The sequence below is a fragment of the Heloderma suspectum genome, chromosome 1, assembly GCF_057233095.1.
Source record: "Heloderma suspectum isolate Gila_16-S chromosome 1, 16-S_ref, whole genome shotgun sequence".
NCBI classification, from domain to species: domain Eukaryota; kingdom Metazoa; phylum Chordata; class Lepidosauria; order Squamata; family Helodermatidae; genus Heloderma; species Heloderma suspectum.
This window is the reverse complement of record NC_139458.1, coordinates 352,843,232-352,866,511: the sequence shown is the minus strand read 5'-3', so window position 1 is coordinate 352,866,511 and position 23,280 is coordinate 352,843,232. Positions and strand designations below refer to the sequence as shown.

At 42.7% G+C, this 23,280-nt stretch overlaps 1 protein-coding gene across 7 annotated transcripts in view; it reads right to left on the bottom strand.

Annotated features, from left to right (window-relative positions):
• ZDHHC14 (zDHHC palmitoyltransferase 14) overlaps positions 1-23,280 on the bottom strand; it is a 136,206-nt gene that overhangs the window by 98,088 nt on the left and 14,838 nt on the right. For 5 of the 7 annotated variants that reach the window (XM_084827917.1, XM_084827914.1, XM_084827919.1 and 2 more), the window contains one exon: positions 1,158-1,330. In XM_084827917.1, the coding sequence (XP_084684043.1) occupies positions 1,158-1,330 (173 nt within the window). The remainder of the gene's footprint in view (positions 1-1,157; positions 1,331-23,280) is intronic. The other 2 variants (XM_084827918.1, XM_084827915.1) reach the window with 1 other exon arrangement.

The following is a 23,280-nucleotide window of genomic DNA, read 5'->3' as shown; positions in this document are numbered from 1 at the left end:
GGAATAAAGTAGATTTTATATGGTTTTTAAAAGAACGTTATGCATGTATTAGCCTCTGTGGCAATTTGTATTGCTGTAATGTTTTAACTATGTGTTGTCCTATTTGTAAATTTTATTATCATTTAGTTACAGCCCCCTGAAGAAGGCCTAAAATAAAAAAAGGCCGAAACGTGTTGGGCTTCATATAATAAATTCTGACTTGCATCCTGAGAACCTGTTTCTCTTCTTTGTGATCTACTTTGGATGCTGACCTCCTTCTGTTTTCCAAAGAAAGGAAGGACAGTCATTTTCCTTTCTTTAATGCATAACAAAGCAGCAATCTCAGACCAGAACTCCAAGCCTGAGATCATTCTTTATTATAATAAAACTAAAAATGTCATGGACACCTGTGATCAGATAGTCTCCACATACACTTCGAAATGCATGATCAAATGGTAGTCAATTGTTTGGGTTTTTTTCCCCAAATATAGTGGACATTACCTGCTTAAATGCCTATATTATTTAGAAGATGAACAAGTCATGACGGTGTGAACATCCCAAAAGCTATCTCTTTCTAGTAGATCTAGGTCTAGATCAAGCCCTGGGTCACATCTAGACAAGTAGCTAGCTTGCCTGGGTTGTTGAAAGAGAAAGCCTTAAAACTGGTAGTCTGAAACTGCTGACACCGAAATAAGGGGACACAATGAAAGAAAATTGCAGCAATGATGTGTTTCATGTAACCCATCCTCTCCCAATCTTGGATTCCAAGATGTTGTAGCACCTGTGGAGCCCTAAAAGGGTCAAATTTAGTTTGCAAATAAGCTAAATTTGACCTTTTTGGTGTTACGTAGTGTAGAGAATCCAATTTTTTTCATACAAAATGTTTTAGCTTAAAGCTCTTACTGTTAGTAACTAAGCTTTAGGAAAGGCATTTCCAACCATTTTGAACTGGGGGGAGGAGAAACATGCAAAAGCCAGAAAATCACCAAACTCTTGATGGTCAGGGGAAAGGGGCATGGCCATAGGGGAATACTGGAGGGCCGGACTGCAACCCCAGGTGGGCCACATTTGGCCCACAGGTCTGAGGTTCAACACCCCCGGTTTAAAGCAAAAACAAATAGGTGATGTTGCCATTCAACACACACATTTACAAAGAAAGTGAAGGGACAGTGACAGACCTTCTGTGTTACCTATTTGTCTTTCCAGATCTGCTGCTTCATCTGGTGTCGCACGAGGCAGGACTCCGGGATCACTGAAGCTAGTACGTAGCAAGGTCCCCATCACAAAAAAGAATAGAATTGCTCCTACTGCAGGAATAGCAGGTGTAATTTGATCTGATAAATATGGACAACTGCAAAATAGGGGAAAATGAAAAGTTAAGTGTAACTAACTACCATCACACAAAGTAGTAAGTATCATTATTGGTCCTATCCTATGGGAGGAATAGCAGTGAGAGGAGGAACTACCGCAGATAACATACATTGTTGAAATTCAAGTTCTATTCACTCCTCAGTACAGCCCGGAAGGCTTCCCACCCATTTCCCCTTCAAGCATAAAAGTAACAAAGCCTGAATTTTATTTGAGAATATGCATTTTACAAAATTTCTGAGAGTAGGTTCAGATGATACTCTGCCCCCCACTTTGGACTGACCCAAGGAGAGTACTGGAGCAGGTTCAGGCTCACATACTCTTCTCCCACCTTATTTTCTAGAGATCAGTGGGCTCCTGTGTTAAAATTAACAGAGGCTCTCCTGATTATTAATCAGTTCTCCTTGCATGAAGGGAAGGAGAAGCAGAAGCAGATGTGAAGCAGCTTAAGACCAGCTCCTCAACATTCCCCAGTATTCAAGGGAAGGGAGATAATCTATGTTTCCCTGCAGTTGGTGATATTATGTATTTTTAAAACGTTAGCACATTATTATACACAAAAATGGAAGGAAAGGGGTAGAGTGCATTGATAACAGAAGATATTTGAAGTGTTTCTATAAAGGCATACTGTTTAATGATCTATGTTTGTATCTGAGAGTATGGTTAAATGCAGTTTCCAGTTTTCATTTTCAGCTGTCATCCCTCTTTTGACTTTAGAGAATGCATATTAGATCCAATTAACTGGATGCACTTGCACAACAATATGGAATACAAAGATTTTCTAGGGCAAAAGCAACAGCCCTTCTATGAGATTTACTATATAATTATTAAGTTAAAAACTTACGAAAATAACATGCCTAGTATTTCTGTGCATTTTATTGAAAACATATATTGATCCACTGTGATGTGTGGTATAAATTCTCACAAATAATCACAGAAATGTGTGATACACTCAATCCAAGCAGATATTCATATGCATCTATTTAACATATTTTATCCCACTGTCCTCAGTTCAAGGCAACACACAAATTACATCAACATAGATATTTAAAATGCAACAATCATAATGAAATCACAAATTCATTATAACATATAATTTACACAGGAAAAGCTTAACAATAGCACAATAAATCACAAAATCCTAATGCACTATGGAGTAAGACTGTTTTGCATCTTTTCAAGAAACAAGAGAGGAGCTACTCTAACTCATCTGGGAAGATATTCCAGAGTCTTGGGGCAATAGCAATGAAGGCCCTGTTTCTCACAGCTGACATTCTTAACTCCCACAGCAAAGGCACTTGGAACATGGTCCAACCCAACATTCTTCTTGTGTTCTCTGTGACTCACACATATGGGTTATGTGCCTGCGTAGAACAGTCATTTGGAACATTCTAGAGCTAAACAGAGTTTTAGGAGGGACCTGTGCCCACCTCCTCTGTGCATGCTCCAGGCATGGCTCCTGCCTGCCTCTCAGTTCCTTTTCGTCTATTGCAGCAACTAGCAGCATTTGGAATGTTCTCTCACCTTATGGCAAAAAAAAAACACAACCCTCTCTGAAAATCCTACTGTTCCCTCCTCGGATGCTGAACAGAGTTCTTTTCTCTCTCCCTTTTTCTTACTTTCCTATCTTCTCTGAGTTTTCTTTCTTCTTCTTCACTCCCCATTCAGGGCCCTGTGGCAGGAAGATGCTGATGACTGATGGACACTCCAACTTCCTTCTCTTCCTTGGAGAGGCACACATGGTGGATTCCTGTACCCACTGCCAGGCTTTTACAAAGAAGGCCAGGAGAAACAGAACGGCATGCCTCTATGCCCTACTGTGGGAACAAGCCCCCAAGGCAGCAGATATGGCTGCACTGAACTGGCCTCTGCATACTCTGGCTCTTTCTCAGCTTCTTCCAGCACATAACATCTTGGAAAGCATTTCAAGGTAACCATCTCCAGTATCAGGAGTACCAGCCCTTGCAGTACCAACAGCTTCCGTCGTCCCCTTGGGCCAACAGTTCAAAACTAACCCTTCAGTACCAACGGTCAAGACTGAACGGGTCAAGCAGACCAAGTCCCGAAACAAACGCTCCACTAACTCCCAGGTTCTGGGACTGAAGAACAAAAAGAATAAGATGCCTCATAAGACAGAGTCTGACACTGGACCCAAGCCTATGTTGGCTCCAAATCAGCCACCCTAGGTGCATACAGGGCCTCAAACTCTCATGTGATCACCGACACTAATCCTAGAAAAACTACAACTCCCATGGGACCATAACTCCGTGGACAATATCCAGTGCCTAGGTTCAATATTAGAAGGTGAATCCAGGGAATGCTTCTTGCCAGAACTGTAGTATCACCCACCCAGAGACCATTCTCTGAGGAAGCATAGATCCCCTTGGTACCGACAGACCTCACCAGCTCCCTCAGCCTCTTTGGGAGGTTTTCTTCATCATCGCTATGATATGCCATGACAGTGCCATAGACACCTCCACTTCTACAGGTCTCCCTCTTATTATTATGAGGACCATTCACCATCAAGACAACACCATTATGAATATAGGGATAGAGACTATATGGTACAGTGGAGGCTGGCAGCTCCGATTTCAGCGCAACTCTGAATCCACTCTGGGTTTTAGTCAATACCAGCCAGAGGTCTAAAGGAGCTATCCAAGGTGCTGAACCCTATCACCAGAATAGGTTCAGCATCTTGGATAGCTCCTACAGAGTTCTGGCTGGTTCTGACTAAAACCCAGAGTGGATTCACAGCCCCACTGAAATCTGAGCCACCAGTCTCCACTGCCATGTTACCATCCCCATTGCCAACATTCTCATTCCCCTCACTATCTACAATGACCTAAGGCAACTTTTAATTCTGCAACACCTTCTCACATGGTATCTAAACTGCCTGATGTTCAGATACTGGAACCTACCACAGTACCAAGCCTTAGACTTTGCCAGACGCTCTCCACCCTCCTCTTCCAGCCAGCTTTTTTCGGGACGTAATCCTGAAACAACTCCTGGAGTCACTGGCCGCTACAGTCACCACCAGCAGTACAACTTACCCAACCATTGCTAGCTCCTAACATACAAACACTGACTAACAACCCCTCTTCAGTGCAGGATGGCTATTGCTCCAATTCGTCTTCCACTTCTTCTGCCTGGGCTTCAGCCTCCTCACTCAATGCTGCCATAGGGGATAATCCTCTCTCTCGGTCGGATGACATCAGGCCATACACAGAACAAAGCCTCAAATGGCAAAATCCCTTGGACTAGAGATTAAAGTCCCCCCTGTCCGGATCACACACCCAGTCTTCAAAAGGGTACAACCAGACCTTGCACCACTGATTACCATCCTGATGCATCCAACATTACTGCATGTAATCAAACAATCCTGAGTGAAACCCTCTACTCATCCACCCAGGTCTAGAAAAACAGAGGATCTCTACAGGGTTGAAGTAGAAGATTCCTCTTTCCTCTGCAAACAAACAACACCAAACTGGAAGCATTCCAAGTGAAGACAAAACAAAAGCCTCACTCTGCTCCTGTGGATTCAAAGGGAAGAAAATTAGACTTAATGGTATGCAGAATATACTCCACTGCAGTTCTGTCACTCCGTGTCACGAACTATGAGGCATGCATGGCAGCCTACCAACATTTCTTATGGGAAAAAGCAGCAACTTTCTTTAACCGTCTCCATGAAGCCGTCAAAAACCTGGCACTGATATTCCAAGACGGAGGCCAACAGATCAACATAGCCCAACACATGCCCAATTGTAGCTCAAAGGCCATGGCAGCTGCTATTTTTTTCAGGCATGCCTGGCTCCATATTGCAGAACTCCACCAGGAAGCTAGATTGAGAGTGGAGCACCCCCCATTTGACGCCAAAGGCCTTTTCTGTGCATCCACGAATGACACCCTCAACTGCCTCTACAAAATGAAGACATCCACCCAGAAGATGGGGATGGGATCCCAATCCTCAGTGACCTCTGCCAACTGACCATGTCCATACTGGCAATGCCAGTAACCATTTTGGCGCCAACCCAATGCAGGCCTGAACCGAGCTTCCAAACAAGGCTCATACTCAAAAAGACCATTTCAGAACAAATAGTACCAACCCACTCATGGTAAACACCCTGAGCAAACCAAATGGCATCTTTGACCCCTACAGAAAAGGCCAACCACCAGCTCTTTTCTACCATGAACAGGCTCAAACCCTTTCTCCATGCCTGGAGGTCCATCACCACTGACAAATGGATGCTTTCTATTATTGCCTGAGGCTATTCCATCAAATTTGAAGATTCCCCCTGCACCACAGGGATTTTCTGCTCTACTCAGGTTCTAAGAGAAGAAATTGCTACCCTCTTGAGCAAGAGCACAATAGAAAAACTCTCCCCTCCTCAAAGGACCACCAGCTGCAGTTCTTTCCAGACAATAGCATAAAGACACTGACTGATTTTACCAAAAGCTGTAAAGTTCTGTAGTGTTTGTAGCAGATCTGGGGGAATCTGTTGCACTCTGCCTCTGGGCCAAATTTAGAAATTATACTGTGTTCAAGTTGTATGTACTGCCATGCAGCTGAGGGTGGTAACTCAAATTCATATTGAAGTGTTTGGAATTATTTGAAAGTATTGTCCTCTAAGAGTAACTGGTATAGGTAAAAGTCCTTGTCAGTCCATGCCTTCCAAATTACAGGATTGTGGCCAATTAGAATATGCAGGATCCCCCACAAAGCAAGTCTGCTACGGGCATAAGGGTCATCCTGAAGCTGTTGTGCCGTTACCTTTCATACCTGTCTTGTAGCCCAAACAGTTGGTACCTGAGCTGTCCAAATCTTAAAGTGCTTTAATCCCAGTACTGTTCATCCCTGTAATGGTGGTGACACATTTACAAGGCTAAAAGAAGTGCTTTCATACAAAAGAAAAAGATCCCATAGGGTAGAATTTAGGACTCATGAAACTCTGGCCCAGTTCAGATGATCAAATGCTGACTTAACTATGGTCAGTGCTTCCCCCCAAAACCCCATGGTTTAAAGTTTGTTTCTTAATCCTGCTTGTTTGGAAGCCATTCATCACAGTTCCCAGTTCAAATATAATGGGAAGCTATGGTTAACTATGGCTTCCTGGTTTCACCCCTCATCTGAAAGGAGGAGTGAAGCAGCAAAGGGGTGTGCAGCTTATTAAGTCAGTATTTGATCCCACAAATGGTGGCCACTGTAAGTGTTCAATTACAAACTGAGTATCTTGATAGAGGAAGTTGCTTCATCTGCTGCAAGCATATGCAGAGAGAAAAATTAGAAGTATAGTTCAAAACTGTGAATTACACAACTTGGTTACTTCATCTAGCCACTATTTATTCACAATGCAGATTGTGGCATCCAAACAACATATGCAAGCCAATGATGTAGGTCACCTAAATCAAGTGGATAACAGAGGTGCAGTACTGATGTTGGAAGCACCCACCTGATCCAGGTTCCCAATGTGATTAGTCTCTGAAACCTCAGCCAAGTTTTGATGGCTACAACATCACCCAAGTAACATATTAATCAAGCCTCAGCTTTACAATTGTGAAGAGACAGGAAAGATCTTCTTTAAACAGAATGCATATTTAGATTTAGTCCAGGTGAAAGTGAAGCTCAAGGAAAGTGAGCTGCTTGCTTTCTGTGATAAATGAAAGATTTTTTTTAAAAAAATCTCAGCTTTCAATTAAGCAAATACATATACATCTAAAAGGCAGAAGTCCATATACATCTTGCTGTTGAGTGGCTGCCTCGGCACATTTAGAAAACAGAGTTCTGGAGGAATAAGCTCATGAAGGGAAAACAGTTTTCCTTAGCTTTCAGGGTGAAAAGGCACATCACCCAGTTTCTAAGTGACAACACAACAGTTCAGAGGCTATTTCCAAAACTTGAACATGATGAAACATGACTGCACACGAAGAACTCAAGTGAGAGATCTACAGGGGCAATTCTTCAGTATTTGAAATGGGCCTGTATATCAAAAGGTAAGAAGTATCAAACTGCTATATAATAACTTGATTTTGGATCCTAACATGCATTGGGCTAGATTTATTTCACTAGCACCTGTGAAGGACACATACCATGCCAGTATGGATGTGTGAGGAAATGTATTTTTATTTGTTTCTTTGTGATGTGTAATGTTTATATATTGGGTTTGATTTAATGATGGCCTTCCACCAGCAGAACAGAAACAACTGGTGAAATAGATTCCCCCACCTCACCCTGCAGTCCCCTACATGCTCCCCAAATCTCCTCCAGAGGGCTGAGGGATCTCCAGAACAGATTTGGGGCTGCAGCCCTGTTGCAGAAGTGGAAGTCAGCTCGCACATCATTGGATTTAACCCATTGTGAGTAATCTCTAAGTGTGGTTATAATGAAGCTAAGTAGCCAGAAGTCTGGCTCTGCTACTTTGTATTGGGCATAAGGCAGTTGTGACTTCCTTAGTTGGGGGGGGGGGCTTCAAACTGACAGTCTGAAATGACTATTGGGAGAAGCCGCCTTTGTTTATACAGGGACCAGGCAAATAATAAAATGGAGTTCGGATTGGTCAAAGGGTCAACATATTTGACTGGTGGTTAGAAGGTCCATACTGAATCACTTACTGGTCACTAAAGGAAGGCCAATAGGTAAGGGACCTGACAGGTCAGAGGTTTTGGCCAGAACAGAATAAATTGTGGGGTAAACACATTGTTTATTTACTGATATAATTAAGAGTAAAGATTTGTAAAACTGTTGTACTGGTAATCAGCAGGCCTCAAACACAACTGTTCTTTATTCAGAACACACAGAAGTGAGGGCTTAGAAGAAACTCCAACCACCGTTACTGCTCCCAATTCTACAGGAGTTGCCAGGGTTCAAAAACAATAACTAACCCACAGTACCCCCTAGAATACATAACATAAACTTTGTGATAACATGCTTCCTTTAAGTCTAAAGGAAGCATCTGAGCCACTTTGGCAGACAAAATTTGTCTGAAAAGTAGTATAAAAATATAGGCTTCGATCCAACAGGGTCATTCCACCATCAGAATGGAAACCATTAGGGGAACCCATTTCCTCTCCACCCGGAGCACCATTCATGCCCCCATATCTGCTCTGGAGGGTTGGGGTAACCTCTGGAGCAGATCTGCGGGAGCATAGAGGGCTGCAGAAGGCAGGAGGGTCAGGGAGGTCCCATTGCACAAGCAGAAGTCTGCTCCCATGATGCTGGATTTGGCCAATGTTAAAATAAAATAAACATCAGAAAAAGTCAAAGCTTGCCTTAAACAGTTTTTGGATGGGACTTCTAGTAGTTTCCTTGCCAGCTTTTAGTTTCACGAACAATAAGATTTTTTAGCAAACAATTCAGAAAACTAGTCCCTTTTTTTGCCGTTTGGGGAGGAATACACACACTCAGACCCCAATTTCTATTTCCCTCAGAATGCGTTCAGCAGTGAAACTACCCCTATCCACCAAGGGGACCGGAGGGAAGGAACTGGCTTCTGAGGACTGCCCCTTCATTTCCAAAAGAATTAGGTGGGGAACTGATCTCCAAGGATCTGTACACAGAATGTACATCTCTGGAGCACAATTCCCCCTTCCTGTGGAACACTTTCAAGGGCGAAGGCGAATCCAAGCTTTAACTGCTGAAGAAATCAGGAGGCAGGGGAGCGGGGGAGGAGCATTCTTTCAAGTACAATTCCCATTCTTCTCATATTTGCTTCTGTGCCCCAGCGGATGAGGACTAGTGACTGTGCTATACTCTGCTGCTAGGAATGCTTGCCTGTTTGGGGCATTTGTAGAGCAATTGGGGCTGTTCTTAAAAATAACAGCAGGGTCAGAAGTACAGTGTATACTCTACCATTTGTAGAGACCCTCTCTTTCCTTCTCTCCCCTCCCCAGTTTTACATTGTCAAAGGTAGACTCCAACTTTGGAAATATATATATTAAGAAACAAATTATTTTTGAAACAGCTAATAATAAATGTCTGCCTGAGAAGCCATTCAATGCAAAGGAACTCCTAAAAACTGTTGCACATATTAATAGTTCAGATTTGCTTTTGCTTCCATAACCCATACAACTGATTCCCCTCCCCCAAGTATACATATTGACCCCATTAGAGTTGGATGTAATTAAATAATTTTAAAGTATTTTATGCCTCTCATCAGCCCAAGAAAAGGCTCCCAGAGCAGTTTACAATCAATCAGAAAGAGACAATCCCTGCCCACAGACTTACAATCTAAAAGGACATGACACACAAGGAAAAGGGGATTGGGAGGAAAACGGGGGGGGGGAGGATTTTCAGCAGGGCTGGAGGAATGGCCCTGCTTCACCTCTTATCTCCTGGCTGGGACAGTCCAGCTGGAGCAGGCCTTGATGCTCCCTCGGCCCTCTCCTGCCTCCTTTGCTCCTTCTTTCTCCCCACAGGGCAATTCATGTTAATTAGCCCTTGGGGGGAGGAGTCCAAATGAAATAAAAAACTAATTGCATTAGTTTTAATTTTTATATTCCAAATAATATCCATTGCTTTCATACATCCTAAGAAATTTCTTCGCATGTGCACAGACACTAGGTTGGTTCAAATGTAATGCCAGACCACAGTTTGCTACTTTTATTCTAGTTTATATTCCAAACCATAATTTTGGTTCCAGACATACAGGGAAACCATGGATTGTGTGGTTTCCCTCTTCCCCTGCCTTCTGAGAATCCCCAAATGCTATTCCAAACTATGCCTTGCAAGGGAAAAAGGATGTCCCACAACATGGTCTGATGGTTCAAACGTAATGGCAAACCAGCTCGAACTGTGGTTTCAGATCCTTTTCCTGAAACTATCCAACAACTCATAGTTTGGTGTTACCCTTTCACTAAAAGGAACAGGAAAGAAATGGTCTTTCTTCACAAAAAGAAACAAGACTGAGGGTGCATCATCCATAGACAGAGGAACCCTCATCAGTCTCACCAGACTTACCTCCTCCCACCCCCAGTTCGGTGCATGCAGAAGGTCTGGATTTGGAGCCTGAGTGAGAGTGGCAAAGAAGAGCTCCCCTATAATGTTCTGGCATGCTGCTTCCCCACATACCAAGGTGGAAAAGGAGAGAAGAAAACATGGCTCCAACAAGCCCTATGGGTATTCCTCCACATATGGGCACTGCCCCCCACATACAGAAGAAAGATAGCATATACCTAGTAGACAGATGGATGATAGAGAGTTGCTTTCCTCAACTTGGTGACCTCCAGGTGTTTGAACTTCAGCTCCCATCAGCCCCAGCTGGCATGGCCAATAGTCAGGAATGCTGGAAGTTGTAGTATAAAACATCTGGTGGGCACTAGACTGAGAAAGGCTGATATAGACAGAGCTACACATTACAACACTATGATGCATTAACATTTAATTTCCAGAAGACTTTACGTTTTCTTTGGACAGAATAGTAGTTATTTCTAGGATTAAGAAAATTTCATAAATTTCTTCCCATGACCCTTCACTGACATTGTAACCATAGGGAATAGCTCCCACACTGGTTGCTAATTCTCAGCACAAAGGCAATGTTATCTCTCTTTCACATAAATATGGTTGGGTTATCCAGATTGCTCTCAACTAAAAACAGTGGCAATCCTATTCACACTCACCTAGGAGTAAACTCCACTGTGGAATTTACATCTGAGTAAACACATTCATAGCACTGTGGGGCAAATCAGTTTATCTGCAAATACAAACCATACCCTGAGGACACCTAGGGCAGCGTACAAACCAAACTAAGAAACAAGTATTTGTGCCTGATAAAAGAGGAGTTTGAATATACACTCCTGCATAGTTATCTGACCAGGGGAATTTAAGATTCCAAATGGCAGCTGTAACATATGCTTGTTACATTAATGTATGTGTTTTCATTGTTAAATATGACCCACATGAGATAGGGTTAACTGTTTGGTAGTGAGTGAGTGAAAGGTGGAAGGGGCTTGTATGTTGTGAGGATTCTGAGGTTACAAAAGGAATGAGCTGACCCTTAGTTAGGCAGATAGGGCCTCAGGGATTGAAGAAGCTACATCTAGTTAGTAAAGGTTATAGGATTTTAGAAGGGGTAAAGTAGGTAGGGAAGTTAGGACCAAGCATTAATGAATAATAACATATAACTCTTTGTGTTACAAATAAATCTTGTATTTGCTTTTTAAATACAGACTCCCATGTGTTGATTGAATTGTTATGCTACCATTATTAAATCTATTTTCTTGTTGCTTCTCCTGTAGTGGATTGTTGTTGTTGTTCAGTCGTTAAGTCATGTCCGACTCTTCGTGACCCCATGGACCATAGCACACCAGGCCTTCCTGTCCTCCGCTCTCTCCCGGAGTGTGCTCAAGTTCATATTCATTGCATTGGTGATGCTATCTAGCCATCTCATCCTCTGCCGTCCCCTTCTCCTTTTGCCTTCAATCTTTCCCAGCATCAGGGTCTTTTCCAGTGACTTTTCTGTTCGCATTAGGTGGCCGAAATATTTGAGCTTCAGCTTCAGTATCTGTCCTTTCAATGAGTAGTCAGGGTTGATTTCCTTTAGGATTGACTGATCTGACCTCCTTGCAGTTCAGGGGACGTGTAAGAGTCTTCTCCAGCATCACAGTTGGAAGGCATCAATTCTTCGACGCTCAGAAAACCACTAAACCATTCAGGTATGACCTAAATCATATCCCTGATGAATATACAGTGGAGGTGAGGAATAGATTTGAGGGATTAGACCTGATAGACAGAGTGCCTGAGGAACTATGGACGGAGGTCCGTAACATTGTTCAGGAGGCAGCAACGAAATCCATCCCAAAGAAAAAGAAATGCAAGAAAGCAAAGTGGCTGTCTGAGGAGGCTTTACAAGTAGCTGAGGAAAGAATGGAAGCGAAAAGCAAGGGAGAATGAGGAAGATATATCCCACTGAATGCAGATTTCCAGAGAATAGCAAGGAGAGACAAGAAGGCCTTCTTAAATGAACAATGCAAAGAAATGGAGGAAAACAATAGAATGGGAAAGACTAGAGATCTTTTCAAGAAAATCGGAGATCTCAAGGGAACATTTTGTGCAAAGACGGGCATGATAAAGGACAAAGAAGGCAGGGACCTAACAGAAGCAGATGAGATTAAGAAGAGGTGGAAAGAATACACAGAAAAACTGTACAGGAAAGATCTGAATGTCTCTGATAGCCATGATAGTGCGGTCACTGAACTTGAGCCAGACATCCTCGAGAGTGAAAGCATTACTAACAAGAAAGCTAGTGGAGATGACAGTATTCCAGCTGAGCTATTTAAAATCCTAAAAGCTGATGCTGTTAAAGTGCTGCATTCAATATGCCAACACATTTGGAACACTCCACAGTGGCCACAAGACTGGAAAAGGTCAGTTTACATTCCAATTCCAAAGAAGGGCAATGCCAAAGAGTGTTCAAACTACCATACAATTGCGCTCATTTCACATGCCAGCAAGGTGATGCTCAAAATCCTACACACTAGGCTTCAGCAGCATGTGAACCGAGAACTACCAGAAGTACAAGCTGTGTTTCGAAGAGGCAGAGGAACTAGAGATCAAATCGCCAACATTCGCTGGATCGTGGAAAAAGCAAGAGAATTCCAGAAAAACATCTATTTCTGCTTCATTGACTACGTTACAGCCTTTGAGTGTGCGGATCACAACAAACTGTGGCAAATTCTTAAAGAGATGGGAGTACCAGGCCACCTTACCTGTCTCCTGAGAAACCTGTACGAGGGTCAAGAAGCAACGGTAAAAACCAGACATGGAACAACCAAGTGGTTCAAAATTGGGAAAGGAGTACGACAAGGCTGCATATTGTCGCCCTGCTTATTTAACTTATATGCAGAGTACATCATGAGAAACGCCGGGTTGGATGAATCACAGGTTGGAATTAAGATTGCGGGGAGAATTATCAACAACCTCAATTACGCAGACGATACCACCCTAATGGCAGAAAGTGAAGAGGATCGAAAGAGCTTCTTGTTGAGGGTGAAAGTGGGGAGTGCAAAAGCTGGTTTGAAACTCAACATTAAAAAAACTAAGATCATGCCATCTGGCCCCATCACTTCCTGGCATAAAGAAGGGGAAGAAATGGAAGCAGCGACAGATTTTATTTTCTTGGGCTCAAGATCACCACAGACGGTGACTGTAGCCATGAAATTAAAAGACGCTTGCTCCTTGGGAGGAAAGCTATGGCAAACCTAGACAGCATAGTAAGAAGCAGAGACATCACCTTGCCAACAAAGGTTCGCATAATCAAAGCTATGGTTTTCCCAGTAGTAATGTATGACTGCATACTGAGTTTCTCTGGAACCCAGAGAGAGTAAAAGCTTGGGTATAAGTGAGAACAACTGAAGCAGGTGTTTCCCGAGGGGTTTGTTTCTCAGGGGTTGTCCCCACAGGGTATCTGCTATGAGTTTGCTTCATTTGGAGATTGTTCGGGGCACATGACGTCATGGCCATCCCGCAGCCACCCTGGAGATTTGCGCCGGAAAACCAGTTTTTCTGATACTACCTTTAGTCTGATTGTTTTCCTTAATTTGGCTTGTCTGCGCTTTGGTTGTGGTGTGTACCAACCCTCCGCATTTACTTCGGCATGACAGCCCTACCCAGGGGTGTGTCTGTCACCTGGCTGTGATCTTACAGACCTCAGTCAAGGGGTGTTTCCCCAATGTTTCCCCGCCTGTGTTTCCGCAACGTTTCTGCCATTTTGCAGCTGGCTATTCAGGAGTTCTGAGCTCCTTGATGGTATTTATTTCACCTTGCCTACCACTAAACTCTGGTGGCCAACCCTACGACGTATAGGTGTGCTCCGCCGGGCAGCCTCTAACTTTTTTAAGAAGTAAGGCATAAAAGTGCAACGTCAAAATAGCACACTAGTGCTACATCGTGAACCTGAAGTAAGCACTTCAGGTTCACCAACTATGGACTGTAAAGTGTATCAGATCTTGGACATTTAAAGTTGTTACTGTGCGAGCACGCTAAAGCGTATTTATTGGGCAAGCTAGTACAGAGGGTTTCAGGGGCTAAGGCTTACAGTGGTAAAAGCACCTTGAGGGAGTGAAAACTCACAGTGCCACACCGTGCTGCTCTAGGCAAGGGAGCTATGGCCAGATCACAGTTCCTGAAGTAGTTACTGTGGGACTCCATAAATGTACATTTAAAAAGTTATTTGAAATAGTACATTTGTACAGGAATTGATATATTCGCTATAGCACTACAGCAAAATAGCACATTTGTACAGGAATACATATACTCGCTGTACAGGAATAAATTTACTCGCTATGGTGCTACAGTGAAATTACACCAGTGGGACACTGAAAAGTGCTCACTGCAGTTGCAGTTAAGTGCACCTTCTAAAGTACTTTGAAAGGCACAAACACAACTACGGAGGCAGGGCAACCCCCCCCAGGACGGAACTACTCCACCTCCACCACCCCAGGTTAAATGAAAACAAGGTTCTGCGCCTTTAGTCCTGTCACTATTGTGGCTTTAGAGGGAAAATACTAAAAAAAATTGGGGGGAGTCAGGCATAGTTTAGGGAGGCAGGGGACACCAACACACACACTGGCCAAAGAAAGCAGAAAGGGTGGAACAAGGTGAGAGTGGCAGGGAGTGGGAGGGGGGAATAGGCTCTCTAAATGATAACATCAATGAGACTAAACCCAGTAGCCACCACAACAATTTGCAGTAAACTGCTGTGTGACCTGCCCAGAGCCCCAGGCTAGCTTTGAGATAATCTGGATTTTCAAGCCCCATGTGTCCCCAGATGGAGCAGACACGATTTCAGTAAAAAAGCGCAACAAAGTGGAGAGCGAACTAAACCTAATGCCGTGAAGATTCCCCCTCAGTTTCAGAGGTAAAGGCTGGGGAAGAGGTGCTGTGTACCCAGGCAGGTACTCCACAGCAACAATTCCATCTCTGCATAGGAATATTTCCTTTAGTACAAAATCTAATAGCTTTCACAAGATCATAGGAAGTTTGTTCCATTTTTAAGCTAATATCTAAGCTTCATGGACACGATTGCAAAGAGAAAAAAAGCTCAAGTACTTCCAAACTGAAATTTTAAAAGAAAGTCATACTGTCTGGGTGGGGTTTTCAGTAGGCAGGGAGTTGAAATTCTTCACGCAGAACATCATATCTAGTTCTTGCCTGCCTACCTATGCTTTGGAATATATTTTCCTTCCCTCAGTACTTTCCCACAAATCTCAACCTTCCCTTACAATCCCTTAATAACAATTGCCTGCAACATTATAAAGCTTACTGCCCCCACTCAATTTTACAGTATAATTCAGTCTAATCCCAGAAGTAGAGGGTTATTTGCAGTCAAAGAATTTGGAACTGTAGAAAAGAATTCAAGACCATTCTAAAACAAGTTATGCCCCTCATCAGTATTTATTTAAGCAAATAACTAAATCTAAAAACAAGAAGATCCTAAATTTGATCACAGTCAACTCTGAACTGTACTACTACTTTTTCAAGGCATGAACTCTAATTGTATTACTGCTTCCTCAAGGCATCTAAGAGTGCAAACCTACGCATGTTTAATCAGACTACATCCCACCATCTTCAGCAGGGTATACTAGTTCCTACTAAGTATGCTTAAGATTGAAGCCTAAAAATAGCCAAAGTTATCCTGGCATAAACCACTGTAATGTCCATGAAAATAGGCAGAACATTTTGCAATTTTCTGTCCTTTGTTTTCTGCCTTAAAACACTGAAGAGTCTGTTTTCTAAAAATATAAAGATAAATGTAAACAAGTTATCTTAAACAAGAATACTACAAGTTTCTGAGACTATTACAATTAAATTAAATTTACATTGGATTGTATTGGATTGCTTCTACCAGTGGGAGCATTTCCTGAGCAGAGTTCCACTCAGGAGACACTCCCAACAGTGGAATGGAGGGGAGAGTGACTTTTGTTGAGTCTCCCCTCTCCCCTGTAGCCATTTACATCCTCTGAACCCTCCAGAGCAGATTTTCAGAGGGTGGACTCAGCCACAGAGCGGAGAAATCAGCACTCCGTCCCCCTCTGCTAGAAAGGATTCCTCCACTGGATCAAACACCTTCCATGGACAGAAGTACCCCTTCCATTCACAGAACATAAAGTCTAGATCCAACCAACAGCCATCCTAAAAAGTATTGTTCTGTGAAATAACTAGTTAGAATACAAAGAAAATTAGGATATGAAGTCATGAATAGGAATTTAAAACTGTACCATAATGATAAATCCTTGGCTGGCAAGCTGAAGGCAAAATTTGGGCTTGGTCTAGTGCTAACAAATAATCCCTCTTTTCCACAAGAAACTGATTAGAAGCAGCCCTTCTAGGGAAGGTTGTCTTTATATAAACTTGTCTTCCTGGCAGCTATGAGGCAAAACAAAGATATTTCTACAAATCACAAAACTGAGCCAACATGTGGCTTTTCATAATGTTTCAGTATTGCAAAACAAAACAGCTCCATATAACTGCCAATTTTCAGCAGGGGGGCTTTCCCCCATCCTATTAAAACCAATAGAACAATTTATTAGCTTTAATAAGGAAGGAAAGCCCCTCTGCTGAAAAACAGCTGGAAAGGGGTGAAGTTCACCTCCCACTAAGGAGCCATGGGGCAGCAGGGTCCTTGGCAGGGGTATCCTTTCCCCCCCCCATTTTTGGTAGGGGAGCTTTTGTTCTCCCTATTAAGGTCAATGGTCGAATCACTACATTGGCTTTAATAGGGAGGAGGGAGAGAGAGAGAGAGAGGAGCCAGCCAGCCAGCCAGCCAGCCAGCCAAGAAGGAAGGAAGGAAGGAAGGAAGGAAGGAAGGCAGGCAGGCAGGCAGGCAGGCAGGCAGGCAGGCAGGCAGGCAGGCCGGCCGGCCGGCCGGCCAGAGAGAGAGAAGCCAGGGAAACGGACGGGAAAGAAAGAAAGAAAGAAAGAAAGAAAGAAAGAAAGAAAGAAAGAGCCATCCAGCCAGAGAAAGAAGTAGAGAAGCTGGGAGCGGGGGGGGGGGGGGAGAGATGAGGAAGGAGGGAGGCAGAGAGGGAGAGAATAGAGCCCGACAGAGAGAGAGAGTGGTACACACACAGGATACACATTCATGAACACATACAAACACAGTTAGGGAGGGCACTTCACCCCCCTACAGCAGCTAATTTGTGGTAGTGCTCAGGGCCGTTTTTCAAAATGCCAAATGTATCCACAGGCCCAAAAAGGTTGGAGACCCCTGCCTGATATTATGGAGCATGAGGAGCCCCAGTTACAAAGCTTATCAGCCTCAGGGACAAAGCATCAAGGTAAAAACAAGTAAAGTACCCATGCAAGGAGAAGGTAAGTGAGATAGATGATAGATAGATAAATAGATAGATAGATAGATAGATAGAATTTTATTATACCCACTCAGGTAAAATAAACTAGGATATGAGAACCCTGCAGAATAGTTCAGTGTTATTATCTCGTCTCCTGGGATTTGGGGGTTGTTGTTGCTTTTGTTTTAGATAAATGCAGTCAGGGAGTCTGTGAAGTTGATCACAGTAGCAATACTGGGTGTGTGTGTGATTAATTGCTTTCCAACCCATGGGAGAAAGTAGGGAGACTCTTGTGCAGGGGAGGGCAGCTTTGATCATAAAAACTGTTCAAAATCGCCCCTCTTCCGGTGCCAACTTGACCAACCACCATCCTAAACCACCATGTGTACTTTGGGCCTCAGGGTGCTTAAAACAATACTTCAAAATGTTGCAGTAGAAGTTAGTTACCACTACCCCACCCACTCTGGCAACTTTCTATTGATGCCTGCTTTGGATTTCATTAGGTGCAGAAGTGTTATGTTTTTCAATACTTAAAACTAAAAAAAGTAACTTTCTCACACAAAGTCTGAACAAAATCTGCATAATTAGCAAACAATTTGCATTATGTTAGTTAGGCAGCCCAGTCTTGGGGAACTGGACTAAGGCAACCCAAAGTAAAAAGAAAAGTATGAAGGACTCTCTTAATTGTTTTAACTGGAATGAGACAAAAAATACTCAAAGTTAAAAACCAGCATAAAACTATGCATAAGGGTATACTGAAGACATAGTGTCATGAAACTCTCAGAGAAAGAAGACAATTTTTCAAAACTACATCTAGAGCAAAAAAACTCAATATACCACAACGATCAGTTTTCTAACATGCCAGTATGTTAAGGAATTGCTCTATTCAAGAACACCGCTATTTAGTACTGTTCACTGCAACTAGGACCTGCTTATATTTCTGCTAACTGGAACAAACAATTACCTTTAAATGTTCTCCTTCCCCTCTACCAGGGTTGCTTCAATTATATGTCTGTGTCTACACACACACACACACACACACACACACACAGGAAAACAAGACAGTAACATGCCATTGCCCATCCTGAACTTTCAAGATAAGCTATATGATGTTTGGGTTTTAACTAACAGGGCCTTTTTCATTGTGTGTTACCATGTATGGGAGCACTGGCACAAAAGGCAGAACTGAGATACGGCAACGTACAAAAACAAATTTTCTTATTTAAAATTTACTGTCAGCCTCTGGGTTTGTTTGTAAAGATTACAATATCTAGTTAATAGTTGAAGGCATCAATTTGAAGAAATCAGTAATCTGAATTGACTAGGGAATTGTAAAATAATACATTTTCCATGTATTACATGTATATCTTGCTCTTTTCTCCAAAGAGCTCAGGGCAACGTACCTGGTTTTTCTATGCGACCCTGTACTTCTTAATGAAGAAACAGTTCTGGCCCACCAGACATTGTTTATTACTAAGGGCATCTCTACTCCAGCCTAAAATCCTGCATTTAAAATGGGGCTTTCTGCTTTCATTTTAAATGCAGGATCACAACTGACTCCCTTTACACAAGCTTCCTTTCCCCCCGCCCCTTCTCCCCGTATTTGAGTCTTCCATTATCATTCATTCATCTCACTCCTCTTCTTGGCTGTAACTCTTTTCATGGGGGGAACTGAAATGGAACACAACAGGGTGATTTGACAGCTCATTATCTGTGATCTATTTAAAAATGGAACAAAGGGCATTTAGTGCAGGAGACGCCCTGGGGGGTCATGCATCATGTAAAGAGCCTGCAAACTTCCGTGAAGGAGCAATCTCAATCGCAGGATAAAAGCTCAGTGTGAAGGAGCCCTAATACTTATATACTGCTTAATACAATAAAATCTCCAAGCAGTTCACATATACATATTTTAAAAATTTGGAACACCATATGATTAAGAAAGCAATCTTATGGCCCCTAGACAGTGTCTAGGGGACATAAGTTTTTTTGGATTCCTAGACCCAAGGCTGGAGGAGTCCAAGCTCCCCCCGCTCCCCCTCCCCCGACTACCAGCAAAGAAAACTGCACTGGCTGCCTCTACAAGCTCACAAACACAAGCTCAAAGAGGAAGGAAAGGGGACATGCCAGTGGGTGGGGAGGGACTGGGGAAGTGGGGATATGAGCTATCCCCAGCCTTCCCCAGCCTCTGTCCCTCCCCCTCCCCCAAGCCATTACTTCAGTTGACATTTAGATGCAGTATGAGAAATGGAAAAGTAACGTAATAACTTCTGCAGCTTCCATTTTTGTTAAAAGATCAGCAAAGGCAAAAACACCCATCTAACTAAAATGCAGAGCAGGAGGAGTGTTGCACCTCCCACTCTGCGCTGGATACTTGTAAGCCTCCAAGTTTGGAGGCTTACTAGTACCCAGGGCGGATTGCATAGGATTGCACCCTAACTGCAATTAATTCCAAGCCAGAGAAAGCCTGGGTGAACAAGTGCATTTTCAGGAGGCATTTGAGACACACCACATTTTCTGCCTCCTGAACTGCATGGGGGAAGGTTTTCCAGAGTGTGGGCACTGCCACCAAGAAGGCTCACCTTTGAGATATTATGTGAAGACATTCTGTTGGTCATGGAATGACCAGCAAGGCCTCCTCTGAAGTTCTTAATGGTTGGCTGGGTATATTTAGAGGAAGGAGTTCTGCTAGATATCCTGGTCCCAAGTTGTTCAGGGATTTGCACACAACTCACTAGAATATTTCCTATTCAAAAAGCAAAGTAGTGCTGGCCTTGCTCCACTGCTAGTGGTACTATATCCCTATTCCCATGTATCAAACATGGTGGGCTTAACTAGATTTGCTGGCAGGCAATAGCCTTTTTTTCTAATTTTGTAAGAAATATGCACTCCGTCGCAGCCTTCAGAGGAAGAAAACACATTTAAAAATATAGTCATTTGTCATGGGAAACAGGGATTCCCCTAGAAGCACTGGCTAAGGTAAAACTGCCTCAGTAGTTCAGTGATGGCTATGCTGCCATATAAACCATAGATCTGCAAAGGTCTTTGTTCAACTGTTTACCTAATTATAGTGAAGCTTTACAACCAACCTTGAATGTATAAAAAGGCTAACATACGGTAGCCTAAATCCAAACTGCGGTGTTGGCACACTAAGCACATGCCCAATTTTAGGCTCATGACTGCTTTGAGCAGCAAAATTTCCCATATGTCAAGAACAGTTTCCTGACCGTTATGGGAAGTGGGACTGCTGTTTGTGAATACATTATTAGGCCCTACTGGGTATTGCAAACCTAACTGCACAATGATATGGGCTGGAGTCATTGTATTAGAAAATTTACAAAGGGTACGCTATATACTCAGCTGGATTATAGTACAGAATGAACATTCTGTTGGGTAAATATATTGTGTAACAGAAAATAACCTTGTTTGGTCAGGAAGGACTGACTTTTCAAAACCATTCAAGTAAGAACTTAAAAGTACATCTAGCAGGTATGAATTATGATTAATTATTGAATGAGGATATATTATACAACGAAGCTGCAGAAGTTATTACATTACTTTTCCATTTCTCATACTGCATCTAAATGTCAACTGAATTAATTTCACCGAGGGTTACAAATGTTGCTGAAAATTGTTTTCTTCAATCACAAAACATTACAAATTTTATATAGTTTTACCTCAGGAGAACATCTTAATGACAGCTAGAATTGCTTCGTGATCCAGTACTCTGTACAGCATCAGCTTAGAATCAGGGATATAGGAAAGAGAAAGCAGCTTTGGTTTTTTAAACAAACTTTCACCTATCAAAAGACAGGAAATGTTTCACACACTCATGCATTGTTTAGTAATGGTTTTTAAGGGAGCAATCCGTTGTCCCCTAGACACCATCTGCAGGGACATAGGACTGTTCAGTTTCCTGGATATGAGGTTGGAAACAGGGCTCCAACCTCAGAGCCAGGAAACCGTACTCCCTGCCCCCTTTCCCTCATAGCCAGCATGGTGAGAACCACACTGGCTATCTCTCCACATTCCAAAAATGGAACGTGAAGATGGGGAGAAGGAGGCAGCCCAGGGACAAGGAGGGTAGAAGACCAGGGTGGCAGCAATATGAGATATCCTATGGCTGCCCCAGCTCTTTCCCTCTCCCTCCCTGAAGCCTCCGCTAGACAGGCATAATCGCCCATCTCACTTAAATACGGAGTGGGAGGTACAAGGCCCCGCCCACTCTGCATTGGATGCATGTAACCCTCCAAGTTTGGAAGTGTACATGTACCCAGGGCGGATCAGATAGGATTGCTCCCTAATTAGCTTTTGAGGCCTTCTACTACAAAATATATTCTCGGATTAAAGTTTACTGTTTCTCGGCTGCACCCACTGTTGCACAAGTGGACTTTCACTAACGCAGTGACTTTCCCCATCCTTTCGCAGGGCAGGCCTTCAATATGCCTACTAATTTTATCTTTAATAATGTTTTCAACTAATTTACCTGGAACATATGTTAACTGGCCTGTAATTTCCTGGAGCCCTTTTTAAAAATTGGCATTACATTGGTCATTCTCCAGTCCTCTGGTACAGAGGTGGATCTTAGGGCCATGTTAAATATTTTTTGTTAAAAGATCAGCAATTTCACATTTGAGTTCTTTAAGAATTCTAGGGTGGATACCATCTGGGCCTGGTGATTTCTTAACTTTCAATTTGTCAGTAAGGTTGAGAACTTCATCTTTTGACACCACTATTTGCCTCAGTTCCTCAGACTGCCTTCCTGGAAATATCAGTTCAGGCACAGGTATCTGTCCTACATCTTTTACAATAAAGACAGATGAAAAGAACTGTCTCCTTGTCCTCCTTTAACTCCACTGTCATCCAGCAGTCCAACTGCCTCCCTAGCTGGTTTCCTGCTTCTGTTATATGTAAAGAATTCTGTATTGTTGGCCTTGATGTTGTTAGCAATATGCTCCTCAAAATATTTTTTTGCATCTCTTATTGTCTGTTTATGGTCTTATTTACAGTATTTGTATACTGCCCTTCATACTGATATATCCCAGGGTGGTTCACAATATGAAATTACAATAAAATACAATTACGTAATTAAATGCTAGTTAAAAATACAAATTAAAACAAGAGCATTTTCCAAGTTTGCCACAGCCTCAAAACCAATTCTGACATCAAAACAGATGACTTAATTACAGCATTAAAAATACAGTATGGTACTTAAGTTTTCTAAGAACTATTCGCACTTGCTTTCCATTTTTAATAAATCATTATGGGCTTAATTATCCTACCACTGAGTCATGGAATAGAATACCCTGAATGCTCTGGGCTCAGGGGGAAAGCAGCTTGCTCTAGCCTTGGGGAATAGTTCAACAGGTGAAGTAGCCTCCCACACCTGATGGCATCTGGTCCCTAGGGCCTCTATGTTGCAAGATGTCCCCAAATAAGAAAGACTTCTGTCCCATTTGGGAAACATTAAAATAAAGACCTGGCTTTTTAAAATAACTATTGCATCATAGTTTTCATATGACAAGGTGATTACTTCCTTCCCTTTTACAATCATACCTCAACAAATCCAATTCAGGGGGGGAGGTATTTTTAATTACCAGATTCTGTGGCCCAGTTCAGTTGTAACAAATCTCCTCCTTTAATGCACTCCTCCCTCCC